This window comes from Salmo salar, chromosome ssa26, assembly GCF_905237065.1.
Source record: "Salmo salar chromosome ssa26, Ssal_v3.1, whole genome shotgun sequence".
In the NCBI taxonomy this organism is placed as follows: Eukaryota; Metazoa; Chordata; class Actinopteri; order Salmoniformes; family Salmonidae; genus Salmo; species Salmo salar.
In genome coordinates, this window is record NC_059467.1 from 29,228,002 (window position 1) to 29,242,397 (window position 14,396).

General features: G+C 43.5%; 1 protein-coding gene across 8 annotated transcripts in view; it reads right to left on the reverse strand.

Annotated features, from left to right (window-relative positions):
- The window catches only part of LOC106587586 (chromodomain-helicase-DNA-binding protein 9), a 121,828-nt gene that overhangs the window by 52,413 nt on the left and 55,019 nt on the right, over positions 1-14,396 (reverse strand). For all 8 annotated transcript variants that reach the window (XM_045708563.1, XM_045708564.1, XM_045708565.1 and 5 more), the window contains one exon: positions 2,154-2,265. In XM_045708563.1, coding sequence (XP_045564519.1) covers positions 2,154-2,265 — 112 coding nt within the window. The remainder of the gene's footprint in view (positions 1-2,153; positions 2,266-14,396) is intronic.

Sequence of the window (14,396 nt, forward strand, 5' to 3'; positions counted from 1 at the left end):
TCCGAGGCTGAGTGGTCCCTCCTTCCCTGCCTGTCAGGTTACCTCCCAGGCTGAGTGGTCCCTGCTTCCCTGCCTGTCAGGTTACCTCCCAGGCTGAGTGGTCCCTCCTTCCCTGCCTGTCAGGTTACCTCCCAGGCTGAGTGGTCCCTCCTTCCCTGCCTGTCAGGTTACCTCCCAGGCTGAGTGGTCCCTCCTTCCCTGCCTGTCAGGTTACCTCCCAGGCTGAGTGGTCCCTCCTTCCCTGCCTGTCAGGTTACCTCCCAGGCTGAGTGGTCCCTCCTTCCCTGCCTGTCAGGTTACCTCCCAGGCTGAGTGGTCCCTCCTTCCCTGCCTGTCAGGTTACCTCCCAGGCTGAGTGGTCCCTCCTTCTCTACCTGTCAGGTTACCTCCCAGGCTGAGTGGTCCCTCCTTCCCTGCCTGTCAGGCTACCTCCCAGGCTGAGGGGTCCCCTGTGGTGATGATGCTGTAGCTGTTCTCAGAGCTGTCTGTCTATTAACTCCATCACTTATAGTGCAACAGACAGGAATGGAGGATCATTCTAAATGACATCTTCAGACAGACAGCTCTAATTAAGACTGGGTGTGGGGGATAATGAGGATAATTATACCCACACATGGGCGGGGGGGGTAATCCCCAGTCGCTCCATACTATGACACAGCCAGGGGGAGAGAGTAGTCTTTCATCCCCACTCACTGAATACTTTGTCAACTGGAACAGAGCAGATCGTCCCCCTCACTCAACACCAGTGTCTATGGATAAGGACTGTCCTCATGGTATAGAATAGGCCTACCCCTACATAATCCTCAGCTCTACCAACAACAACAGTAAATTACACTGGAGCTATTTGTTCTTGAGTTGGTTAGGCCCTGAACTCACTCTGAACCACCCGGTGTACTTTGACTCCATACCACAGCTGTGACTCCTGTATTCCACTCAGCAGCAGCACGGCCAACAAGAGAGCCCAAGGACAGGGACTCTCCATGGCTTTAACTATCACAACAACACTGTCATAAGAACCAGTCTATATGACATGAATCTTTAAACATAAAGGCCTGCGTTCTGCAGACTGAGGAAATGGCCTCTCCATGCCTTTTAATAATAATACTACAATAGATAAATAAATGTAGTTGCCTACCCCTGCCTTAAACATCACGACAACACTATCATAAGAGTTCTGCAGCCGTAAAGAGCCTGCATACTGTAGCCTTGGAGACATGGGGAGGGACTCCATGCCTTTAATAATCACAATAACACCGGCATAAGGCTTTTGCTGCAGCTTGGAGACTGGGGGAGGGACTCCATGCCTTTAATAATCACAATAACACCGGCATAAGGCTTTTGCTGCAGCTTGGAGACTGGGGGAGGGACTCCATGCCTTTAATAATCACAATAACACCGGCATAAGGCTTTTGCTGCAGCTTGGCGACATGGGGAGGGACTCCATGCCTTTAATAATCACAATAACACCGGCATAAGGCTTTTGCTGCAGCTTGGCGACATGGGGAGGGACTCCATGCCTTTAATAATCACAATAACACCGGCATAAGGCTTTTGCTGCAGCTTGGCGACATGGGGAGGAACTCCATGCCTTTAATAATCACAATAACAACGGCATTAGGCTTTTGCTGCAGCTTGGCGACATGGGGAGGGACTCCATGCCTTTAATAATCACAATAACACCGGCATAAGGCTTTTGCTGCAGCTTGGCGACATGGGGAGGGACTCCATGCCTTTAATAATCACAATAACACCGGCATAAGGCTTTTGCTGCAGCTTGGAGACTGGGGGAGGGACTCCATGCCTTTAATAATCACAATAACACCGGCATAAGGCTTTTGCTGCAACTTGGAGACTGGGGGAGGGACTCCATGCCTTTAATAATCACAATAACACCGGCATAAGGCTTTTGCTGCAGCTTGGCGACATGGGGAGGGACTCCATGCCTTTAATAATCACAATAACACCGGCATAAGGCTTTTGCTGCAACTTGGAGACTGGGGGAGGGACTCCATGCCTTTAATAATCACAATAACACCGGCATAAGGCTTTTGCTGCAGCTTGGCGACTGGGGGAGGGACTCCATGCCTTTAATAATCACAATAACACCGGCATAAGGCTTTTGCTGCAGCTTGGCGACTGGGGGAGGGACTCACCGAGTCATCGTCTTTAAAGGATCTTCGAGGCGGACGCTCTTCATCAGACCCCTCCTCTGAAGACTCTGTCTCCCTCTTCTTCTTCATCCCTCCAAATTTAATGACGATTTTCCTGAAATAAAGATAACAGGACAAACATTAAACGAGATAAAAAAATAGGAAAACTGGACTCTATTTTCTCCTCTTTCCCTCTGCTATGTTTCATGGAAACTGTCTCTGAATAATTGATGAACGATAATATAAAGATTGTCCTTGCTGTGCTAAATAAATGACCTCAGGAGTGTGTGTGCTGCCGTGTGGTGCGGTGCAGTACAGTATATGCCATGTTCCTCACTGCATCTTTTAAAGGCAAAAAGGAATTATTACCCAAAGAATTATAATTAAGTAAGCATAGTTCTTTTATTTCACTGTTATTACCAGTCCAGCTCTGTTTATTTTGCCTCACTTAAAATGAATGATTTAATTGTTTCCATGGTTGCTTAATGCCTTATTAAATGCACTTTCATAACCTAGAGACAAATAGTGACTGATTCAAGTAGGCAGCAGTATAATTAAATTATAGTACATCAAAACATACATTTTCATGGGAAGTAACCATGCAGTTAGCTACAGTATTAACACATATTTTAAATAAATTCTTATTTTAAATAAATGCTAGCATATTGAATGACCTAATGACCTCAAAAGGGATTATCACATTTAACAAATCTCCAATAATATAATCATGTCCCTCTTGGTTATTGTGTGAGAATCAGCTTCTAATATGTCCATGACTGTGGTGACTCAATATCTCATCATGTGCAGAATGCAGAGATATTTTTCAGGGAGAAAATATGTAGTGTGTGTGTAGTGTGTGTAGTGTGTGTGTGTGTGTGTGTGTGTGCGTGTGTGTGTGTGTTTGTGCGTGTGTGTCAGAGTGTCTGCAGACAGGGAAGATATGAACCAGTAGACTGATACAATAGATCTCTGCTATGTACAGTTTGAAAGAGAGACACAAATACAGTCTCTCTCTCTCGTGTGTGCACCTGCCTGCCTGCCTGCCTATCTGTCTGTCCACCCCAGCCTGCTGTGTTCTTATCAACATGTAAGACTGGACTTCCACTGCTCCATTTGTCAAGCTCTTTATTGGATCAAAACAGAGAGATATAGATAGTGACTGAGCCTCCTCCCTTCTCCGTCTCTAGCTCTCTGTCTTGCCACAGATTATCCATTATATTGACCAGATACTCAAGTGGTCGATCTAACAATGAAAATAAATGTCTTCAAAAATGGAAGCAGTCAGGAGGAGGCAAGATCAGGTGGGACCATTCTAGCCAATGAGAGGGCTGATACGTGTGTGAACAACAGGCAAAACTCCGATAAAGTGTTTTTTCTCAAAGATGCCGGGATGTCACATGTCCTCCTAATATCATTAGACTGGTAAGAACCTAAGCATTACCAAACTTATATCAGATCAAATAAGCCACACCTAACACATTTTTATTTAACCTTTATTTAACTAGGCAAGTCAGTTAAAAACAAATTCTTATTTACAATAACAGCCCGTAAATAAGCCATTACATTTTTTGTTAACAAATTTGACACTCATTGAACTCCATACAATAACTCCTCGCTTGGTGAGCGATTATTTAAAAAAATGTAGCGCCACCTGCTGGAGAAGACCGATTTTAGGCCCAGTTATCCCTCTCGCTTCTTCCTCTCTGGTCTCGCTCTCTTTCTCCCCACCCCCTCTCAGTCACCGCCTCCTGCCACCTACCTCTCTCTCTCTCTCTCTCTCCTCTCTTCCATCGCTCTCTCTCTTCCAATCCCTCTCCACTCTTCCCCTCCCTCCCTCTATGGCTCAGAAAACTCATAAACATGGATATGATTCAACTACCTACACAAAGAGGCAGTCCAGACTCCAAATCCCCATGCGGGCAGACAGAGACTAGCGTGGCTGGATCTAACAGGCTAATACTGTAGATGTGGTAAAGAGGTCAATTGAACTCAATTGCCATGGAATAGAGTGGGGGAAAGATCCCGAGTCTGCTCATTGCCCCCCAGTAAAATTAGCATACATTTAGGATACTGTTTATATGTGTATTTCACACTATGTTGAGGTAAAAATCTGAGTGTAATGCTTATATAGATGTCAGCCCCATCACCTGTTCACATCATCACCAATCAACTTCATCACAGTGAAAAACGACTTTGACTACCACCACCAATTGCTGTATACCAACTATGCTAACCAGCTTATACGAGTGGGAGTTAGCATTTAACAGTTACTTCTTTTAAACCTGAAAAGGGACAACTTAGAAATATTATGCAGCGAAAACAGCCAAATATATCAAAATCGGAATTAAGTAAGCACATTGTGGGCCTGTTACAATACATAACTCATGACGGATTTGAGGAATATCCACTTTGCTAGATCCAATTTGTTGAAAGTGTGCCAGTCTGGTCAATGGAATGGTCTGCGTTCTGTTGACTCCGTTACTGCATCCACATTTCGTTATGTTACAGTCTTATTCTAAAATAGATTCAATATTGTTTATCTCTCAGCAATCTACACAAAGTACACCATAATGACAAAGCGAAAACAGTTTTTTTTTTTTTGCACTTGTATTAAAAATAAAAAACAGACTCGAAATTGAGCTCAGGTGCATCCTGTTTCCATTAATCATCCTTGAGATGTTTCTACAACTTCATTGGAGTCCACCTGTGGGATATTCAATTGATTGGACATGATTTGGAAAGGCACGCACATGTCCATATAAGGTCCCACAGTTGACAGTGCATGTCAGAGCAAAAATCAAGCCATGAGGTCGAAGGAATTGTCCGTAAAGCTCCAAGACAGGATTGTGTCGAGGCACAGATCTGGGGAAGTGTACCAAAACATTTCTATAGCATTGAAGGTCCGCAAGAACACAGTCCGCAAGAACTCACCTTCCTGACCAAGAACTTGATGGCCACTTTGACAGGCCTCTAGAGTTTCTCTGTGGAGATGGGAGAACCTTCCAGAAGGACAATCAGCTCTACAGCACTCCACCAATCAGGCCTTTATGGTAGAGTGGCAAGACAGAACCCACGCCTCAGTAAAAGGCACATGACAGCCCAATTGGAGTTTGCCAAAAGGCACTTAAAAACTCTCAGACCATGTGAAACAAGATTCTCTGGTCTGATGAAACCAAGATTGAACTCTTAGGCCTGAATGCCAAGCGTCACTTCTGGAGGAAACCTGGCACCATCCCTACAGTGAAGCATGGTGATGGCAGCATCATGCTGTGGGGATGTTTTTCAGCAGCAGGGACTGGGAGACCAGTCAAGATTGAGGCAAAGATGAATGGAGCAAAGTACAGAGAGATCCTTGATTTAAACCTGCTCCAGAGTGTTCAGGACCTCAGACTGGGGCAAAGGTTCACCTTCCAACAGGACAACAACCCTAAGCACACAGCCAAGACAACACAGGAGTGGCTTTGGGACAAGTCTCTGAATGTCCTTGAGTGGCCCAGCCAGAGCCCGGACTTGAACCTGATCGAACATCTCTGGATAGACCTGAAAATAGCTGTCCAGCGACACTCCCCATCCATCTTGACAGAGCTTGAGATGATCATCAGAGAGGAATGGGAGAAACTCCCCAAATACAGGTGTGCCAAGCTTGTAGTGTCATACCCAAGGAGACTCAAGGCTGTAATTGCTGCCAAAGGTGCTTCAACAAAGTACTGAATAAAGGATCTGAATACTTATGTAAATGTGATCAGTTTTTTTATTTTTAATACATTTTCAAAAACCTGTTTTTGCTTTGTCATTATGAGGTATTGTGTGTTGATTGATGAGGGAAAAAATATTTAATACATTTTAGAATAAGGCTGTAACGTAACAAAATGTGGAAAAAGTCAAGGGTTCTGAAAACTTTCCGAATGCACTGTATAAGTCAAATCAAATCAAATGTATTTATATAGCCCTTCTTACATCAGCTGATATCTCAAAGTGCTGTACAGAAACCCAGCCTAAAACCCCAAACAGAAAGCAATGCAGGTGTAGAAGCACGGTGGCTAGGAAAAACTCCCTAGAAAGGCCAAAACCAAGGATGAAACCTAGAGAGGAACCAGGCTATGAGGGTGGCCAGTCCTCTTCTGGCTGTGCCGGGTGGAGATTATAACAGAACATGGCCAAGATGTTCAAATGTTCATAAATGACCAGCATGGTCAAATAATAATAATCACAGTAGTTGTCAAGGGTGCAACAGGTCAGCACCTCAGGAGTAAATGTCAGCTGGCTTTTCATAGCCGATCATTGAGAGTATCTCTAACGCTCCTGCTGTCTCTAGAGAGTTGAAAACAGCAGGTCTGGGACAGGTAGCACGTCCGATGAACAGGTCAGGGTTCCATAGCCGCAGGCAGAACAGTTGAAACTGGAGCAGCAGCACGGACGGGTGGACTGGGGACAGCAAGGAGTCATCATGCCAGGTAGTCCTGAGGCATGGTCCTAGGGCTATAAGTCCATGCTAATACTCCTGTGTCTCTTCCCTCGTCCGAACTTCGTTAAACTAACTATAAAAAAGGAAAACACAGTGGCACATCCATCTCATTGAACTGTGAAATAGAGTCCTTCACGGGTCCAAAAACATTGACCCATTCAAAATGGTCCTAGGGCTTTCCCATCCGGACCCGATATGCATAAATATTATTTTTATATAGAGACCCCTTCCAAAGGGACCTGATGACAACTAGACCCGTTCCATATAGACCTGGTCGGACCAAGACCCGGTCTTATTCGATCCGAGTGAAGGAAGCGGCAGAAAAGTATATTTTTAAGCTACTTTATTAACTGCCATTGATAAAGCACAAGGGAGAGGAGGTAAAGAGTGGTGAAGCTCGGGCAGGGGCTGTGCTGTGTGTGTAGGCTACTGAGAGTGTGAGCGAGTGACACAGGAACAGGGAGGTGGGAGGGTGAGACAGCAACCAACCAACCAGACTCGCGCTATAGTAGACTAACAGCTGCCATAGATAGGTTATTTATCATCCTATATGATTATGTAGCCTGTCTTGACTGCATCAAACTTCTAGGCTAATTGAGAATGCATGCGCTTTCTCATCCTGCGCAGTTAAACAACAACAACTCCATTCAGAATATAAAGTGGCAGCTTACCTGTTGGCTCTTGGTCATTGTAGCCTATCATTCTCCTTTAATTCCATCATTTTAATTCCATCTTCCATTGATTAAATATCTCCTAACACAGAGGCTCTATGGCTGTAGCCTATTGCCGCTTTGATGACTTATGATTGGGCAACAACAACAGCAAGCTGTACGTGCCACTCTCATTAAAAGTCCTCAGCCTAGACATACCGACATACATAGTTACCGTATATTTTTTAGTTTATTTGTTATTTCACCTTTATTTAACCAGGTAGGCTAGTTGAGAAAAAGTTCTCATTTACAACTGCGACCTGGCCAAGATAAAGCAAAGCAGTGCGACACAAACAACAACACGGAGTTACACATGGAATAAACAAGCGTACAGTCAATAACACAATATAAATGTCTATATACAGTGTGTGCAAATGAGGTAAGATTAGGGAGGTAAGGCAATAAATAGGCCGTAGTGGCAAAGTAATTACAATTTAGCAATTAAACACTGGAGTGATAGATGTGCAGAAGATGAATGTGCAAGTAGAGATACTGGGGTGCAAAGGAGCAAAAAAAAGAAAATAACAGTATGGGGATGAGGTAGTTGGATGGGCTGTTTACAGATGGGCTATGCACAGGTGCAATGATCCGTAAGCTGCACTGACAGCTGGTGCTTAAAGCTAGTGAGGGAGATATGAGTCTTCAGCTTCAGTGATTTTTACAATTCGTTCCAGTCATTGGCAGCAGAGAACTGGAAGGAAAGGCGGCCAAAGGAGGAATTGGCTTTGGGGGTGACCAGTGAAATATACCTGTTGGAGTGCGTGCTACGGGTGGGTGCTGCTATGGTGACCAGTAAGCTGAGATAAGGCGGGGCTTTACCTAGCAAAGACTTGTAGATGACCTGGAGCCAGTGGGTTTGGCGACGAATATGAAGCGAGGGCCATGTCTGTTATATGTCAGTATTGTACAAGCCTATGTCTGTACTCTATGTCTGTTTTCTCGTATCTGAAGAGGGAGAGAGAGGAGACAGAGGAATCCTCCATTCAGAACAAGTTCAGAGGTTTGGTGTAAAGTGCTCTAAACACCATACATAGCCTGAGGTCTTCTCTCTCTGTGTACTCCTGATCAGTCCTCCCTCATTCCCTCTGTCATGCACATTATCTCTCACCTTGTCTCCCTCCACCCCTCTCCTCCCCTCCCTGTACTCTCTCACACAGCAACAGGAACAGAAGCTCTCTAGCTCTGTCTGATTCGCTCCAAAACATGGCAACGCTCACACGAGCAGACACGCAGTAAGTAGATTCCTTCTCACACAACACCAACTACTCTGAAACAGGTACTCACACGCGCACACAGAGCTAACTACAGTGCCCTCCGTAATTATTGGGACAGGGAAGCATTTTTTATTATTTTGGTTCTATACTGCAACAGTTTGGATTTGTAATCAAACAATGACTATGAGGTTAAAGTGCAGACTGTCAGCTTTAATTTGAGGGTATTTTCATCCATATCGGGAAAACAGTTTAGAAATGACAGCATTTTTGTACATAGTCCCCCCAATTTAGGGGACTAAAAGTATTAGTCAAATTAACTTATGTGTATTCAAGTTAATATGGTCCCATATTCATAGCACACAATAACTACATCAATCTTGTGACTCTAGAAACTTGTTGGATTCATTTGCTGTTTGTTTTGGTTGTGTTTCAGATTATTTTGTGCCCAATAAAAATTAATGGTAAATAATGTATTGTGTCATTTTGGAGTCACTTTTATTATAAATAAGAATAGAATATGTTTCTAAACACTTCTAAATTAATGTGGATGCTACCATGATTATGGATAACCCTAAATGAATTGTGAATAATGATGAGTGGAAAGTTACAGAAAAATGCTAACCTCCCGTTATTATAATGGTGAGAGGTTAGCATGTCTTGGGGGTATGATATAAAATGCTAACCTCCCGTTATTATAATGGTGAGAGGTTAGCATGTCTTGGGGGGATGATATAAAATGCTAACCTCCCGTTATTATAATGGTGAGAGGTTCGCATGTCTTGGGGGTATGATATAAAATGCTAACCTCCCGTTATTATAATGGTGAGAGGTTAGCATGTCTTGGGGGTATGATATAAAATGCTAACCTCCCGTTATTATAATGGCAAGAGGTTCGCATGTCTTGGGGGGATGATATAAAATGCTAACCTCCCGTTATTATAATGGTGAGAGGTTAGCATGTCTTGGGGGTATGATATAAAATGCTAACCTCCCGTTATTATAATGGCAAGAGGTTCGCATGTCTTGGGGGGATGATATAAAATGCTAACCTCCCGTTATTATAATGGCGAGAGGTTCGCATGTCTTGGGGGGATGATATTTGTGCGTCTAACTTTCTCAGTTTAATACACATAAGTGAATTTGTCTCAATACTTTTGGTCACCTAAAATGGGGGGACTATGTACAAAAAGTGCTGTAATTTCTAAATGTTTCACCTGATATGGATGAAAATACCCTCAAATTAAAGCTGACAGTCTGCACTTCAACCTCGTTGTCATTGTTCGATTTCAAATCCAAACTTTTGGAGTATAGAGCAAAAAGAAGAAACGCGTCACTGTCCTAATAATTACAGAGGGTACTGTATGTGCTGTGACCGTGCTAGCCTGTCTCTAGTTAAGAGACTCCTTCTGGGCCTAGGCTCCAATACAGTACAGTGGAGGCAGGAAAACCAGCCAGCCAGTCAGTCCTCCAGCCAGTCATTCAACCAGCCTAGTGCTTACAGCCATTATCACAGCCTAGCCTGTCTCAGTCACACTAAGCTGGCCTCGGCCTCACACACTGGTCCTCAGCCACACGCCAAGCTAGGTCTAGGATACAATATCCCACCTGGACATTTCCCACTAAATCAGGACTGATATTGGCTGTGGTGGTTTAGATGGAGATAGAGGCAGACAGAGGGTGCTAGAGAGAAGGCACAAAACATACACACACAACCACACAGCACACACAACCACACAGCACACACAACCACACAGCACACACAACCACACACACACACACACACACACACACACACACACACACACACACACACACACACACAACCACACAGCACACACAACCACACAGCACACAGCACACACAACCACACAGCACACACAACCACACAGCACACAGCACACACACACACACACACACACACACACACACACACACACACACACACACACACACACACACACACACACACACACACAGGTCTGTAGGAGGCTGAGCGTTTCTCCCACTGCCTGTCAATACTAGAGCTTTCATGGTCTCCTTGAACATGTGTTGTTGTAGGGACTAAAGCTATCTTTCTCACTTTACTCCTCCTCCTCCGGATGATATTACACTTCCATAATCCTATCCACAATGACACTTTGGGGTTGCCTGGCAACGCGCCCCAGGGAGTATAGTTGGCAGCGTGAGCGGTGGATGTGACATCACTTCCTATGAGTGGCAATGGAGCAAATGCTCTACTCTGCTACGCAATGAGCAGCTGAGGAGAATGTGAAACGGCAACAAGACCGTTCTAATATCAACCAGTCCAGGAAATATGGACACAACAGAATGTTCTCCCACACACAGGCAGGACTGAAATACTGAAATAGAGAAATCCAGCAGTTTCACCCCCTATCATCAAACAGTAGGCCATACTATATTCTCTCCTATAGACATGTTGGTTGTTTAGCAACAAAACCAACGCGTGTGCAACTATGGGGTAAAACAGACAGGGTTGACTTAGATTGTTGACAACACGTAACTATATCTCATTTCCAATGTTTATTGAAAACATAAATACATTTGCACAAAGAGCACTTGTTGTCTCTCAAATACATTGTTACAGATGTGTGTTAGCTAGCTAGCTAGCTAGCTAGCTACTTCTAGCCATATTAGCAGCGACATAAAATCAGTCAAAACAAGACATGTTATCAAGAACAAGATGAAACTAGCTGAAACGAGTCACCTACGATTCCCCACATGGCAGTTTCTTGTCATTGTTGCTATCTGGCCATCCAGAATCACAACAACACATGGCCTTCTGCCCCATTGACGCGTGCATGTGGTTTTGGTGACGTTGTGAGCTAACCCATCCTTAGCAAGACGCACTTGCTTTATCTTAACCTAACGAGGCCATTACATACTGGTGACTGTCAATGGCGTACTGGACTATAGCAAACCCCCCCCCTTCAAAACTACCATATCTGACACGTAAACCAACAGGACTACTAAACTGTGAAATTAGTAACACTTCTTCACTTTATTTTACTGTGAAATCATTGATTTGAGAGAGAGGGAGGAAGTAGGGCTGGGAGCGATTTGGCCAAAATATTATATCACGGTATTTAAAACAAATTGGACGGTATGACGGTATGTGACGGTATTTTAGTTTTTGAATAATAAGAGTTCTACAGTTGCTTTATGAGTAGTGAGTCATCCTAGGGTGGCAACACACACATTCTAAGTGATTTCAATGGGTCTTTCTCCATTCTGATTGTTTTATACTGTTCAATTCAAGTTCAATCAAAACAAATTTCAGCACTTTTATCATTTCTGCATTTCCTGCACTCAATTGCAGTGGTGGAAAAAGTACACAACTGTCATACTTGAGTAAAAGTAAAAGCGAAAGTCACCCAGTAAAATACTACTTGAGTAAAAGTCTAAAAGTATTTGGTTTTAAATATACTTTAGTATCAAAAGTAAATGTTACTGATAAAATGTACTTAAGTATCAAAAGTAAAAGTATGAATAATTTCATAATTCCTTATATTAAGCAAACCAGATGCCAACATTTTCTTTTTTCTTTATGGATAGCAAGGGGCACACTCCACACATAATTTACAAACAAAGCATTTGTGTTAGGTGAGTCCTCCAGATCAGAGGCAGTAGATGACCAGGGATGTTCTCTTGACAAGTGCGTGAATTGGACCATTTTACTGTCCTGCTAAGCATTCTAAATGTAACGAGTACTTTTAGGTGTCAGCGAAAATGTTTAGAGTAAAAAGTACTGTATTTTCTATAGGAATGTAGTGAAGTAAAAGTAATCAAAAATAAAAATAAATAGTAAAGTACAGACACCAAAAAAAACAACTTAAGTAGTACTTGAAAGTATTTTTACTTAAGTACTTTACACCACTGCTCAATTGAGATAATTCCCACACTGCCACGTAGGGCTGCACGATATGGGCAAATAATCTAGGACTTATTTTTAACCAAATGTTGCAATTGCGATTTGACTTGTGAATTGGAGCAAAACTGTTGGAATCATGGAAATATAATGACTATTCTAATTCTATAGTTAGAATATAATAGTGGGCACTTTGAATACAGTGTTGTTTGAGATGACAACAAATTAAAATGCCAGGAAGGAGTTATTGTGACAGGGTAGGAACTAAAGTGTTGATATGTGTTTCCTAGGGGACCCTATAAGCTTTGGCTACATTGCGTGTTCTCTCTTAGCTACTTCATGGAGCTAACATATTCTTGCTTTGCATATTCCTCTGATTTAGAAGACACTGTTGCACAAACAACATGCTGATTTAGCTCTACACCATCATTGGTATTATTACGCTGTATTAGCTAGCTACGTTTGCGCTTACTCAGTACGTTTATTAGCTAGCTAGCTATTAGCATTAGTGGCTAACAATTAGCATCTAACAAGATTTAGAGCAAATTGCTAAGAAAAGACAAACTAGCTGTTTGCTTATGTAAGAAACACAAACTAATAGTGTCATTATAGAACACTGGTGGATTTATATTAAGAAGCAAAGTGAAACAGCATTGTTGTCATCAACATTGTTGCATGTGCTGCATTGACCATGCAGAAGGAACGCGAGCGTCTCGTGGTTGAGGAACATCAAATGCGCTCCTTGAGTGACAGGGGGCGTGGCTAGGTCTCTGTATGAAAGTGGCACAGAGAGAAAGAGCGGAGAGAGATGACTCAAGTAGCAAAGTAAACTATAAAAATTGACATTACACATGGCGTATCACATTTAACAAACCAACTATTGAAATACCGGTATAACATGTAAAAACATGCATCAATACCGGTATATCATAAAATACGGTATACCGCCCAGCCCTAGGAGGAAGCATCTTACGGGTTGGCAGCTGTGATGTGCGTCAGTGTTGTTGGAATGTGTACGGAGGTTTAGCAAGCCCTCAGAGAGCAAAACAGAGAGCATGATGGGAGGACGAGGAGGAACGAAGGAGGCGTGACGCAGACACACATGTGGAGCTCATCCCACATCACACAGGCTTTACAGCCTCAGAACCCAACCAAGACCACAGACTGGCTTTATACAGGCCCACCCACAGTTTACTACTAATACCACCACTACAGACGTTTCATGTATTACAGTTGATACATACACAGGGACACACCAACACACGCACAAAGAGCAAATAACAGACCAATAGCACCATTACTGAAACCACACAGGCACCAATCAGGCACCCAATACTTAGGTTAACTACAGAGGTGCCATCTCTCATCTTCTTTCTCTCTACATGTCCTTCTCCTCTCAAGTCCAGCTGTCCCCTGTGTGGTAGGTGAGTTAGGCCTTCACTCCTGCAGACAGGCTAGATAGTCTGATGGAGTGTTACAGTGATTCCCAGAGAGAGCTGTAGTTCTAGTTCTGGCAGTGGCCCCGTTTGGCTCCCATGAGCAGATCCTCATCCTGCCTGGTGCCTAATAACCCAGCATTCTCCTCTCCATGCTCAGCCCCCCAGCACTGCCCTGTCCTAGTTGGCACACCACCCACCATTCTGTGTGTTTGGAGGGAGAACAGTGTGACAGCATTTTGTAGGCCGAGGGCACACTGACGTGTTCCAGGGTCCCCCGTGAGGACTGAGAACTTGGCACAGACCAGCCTACACAAGGTGCCAGTGTTACCCCCAAGTTCACTGTAGCCAGGGCCGTAACTACATATGAAGACAGAGGTCCTCAACATGTAAAGTGTTGGTCCCATGTTTCATTGAGCTGAAATAAAAGATCCCAGAAAAGGTTCCATACGAACAAAAAATGTATTTCTCTCAAATGTTTACATCCCTGTTCGTGAGCATTTCTCCTTTGCCAAGATAATCCATCCACCTGACA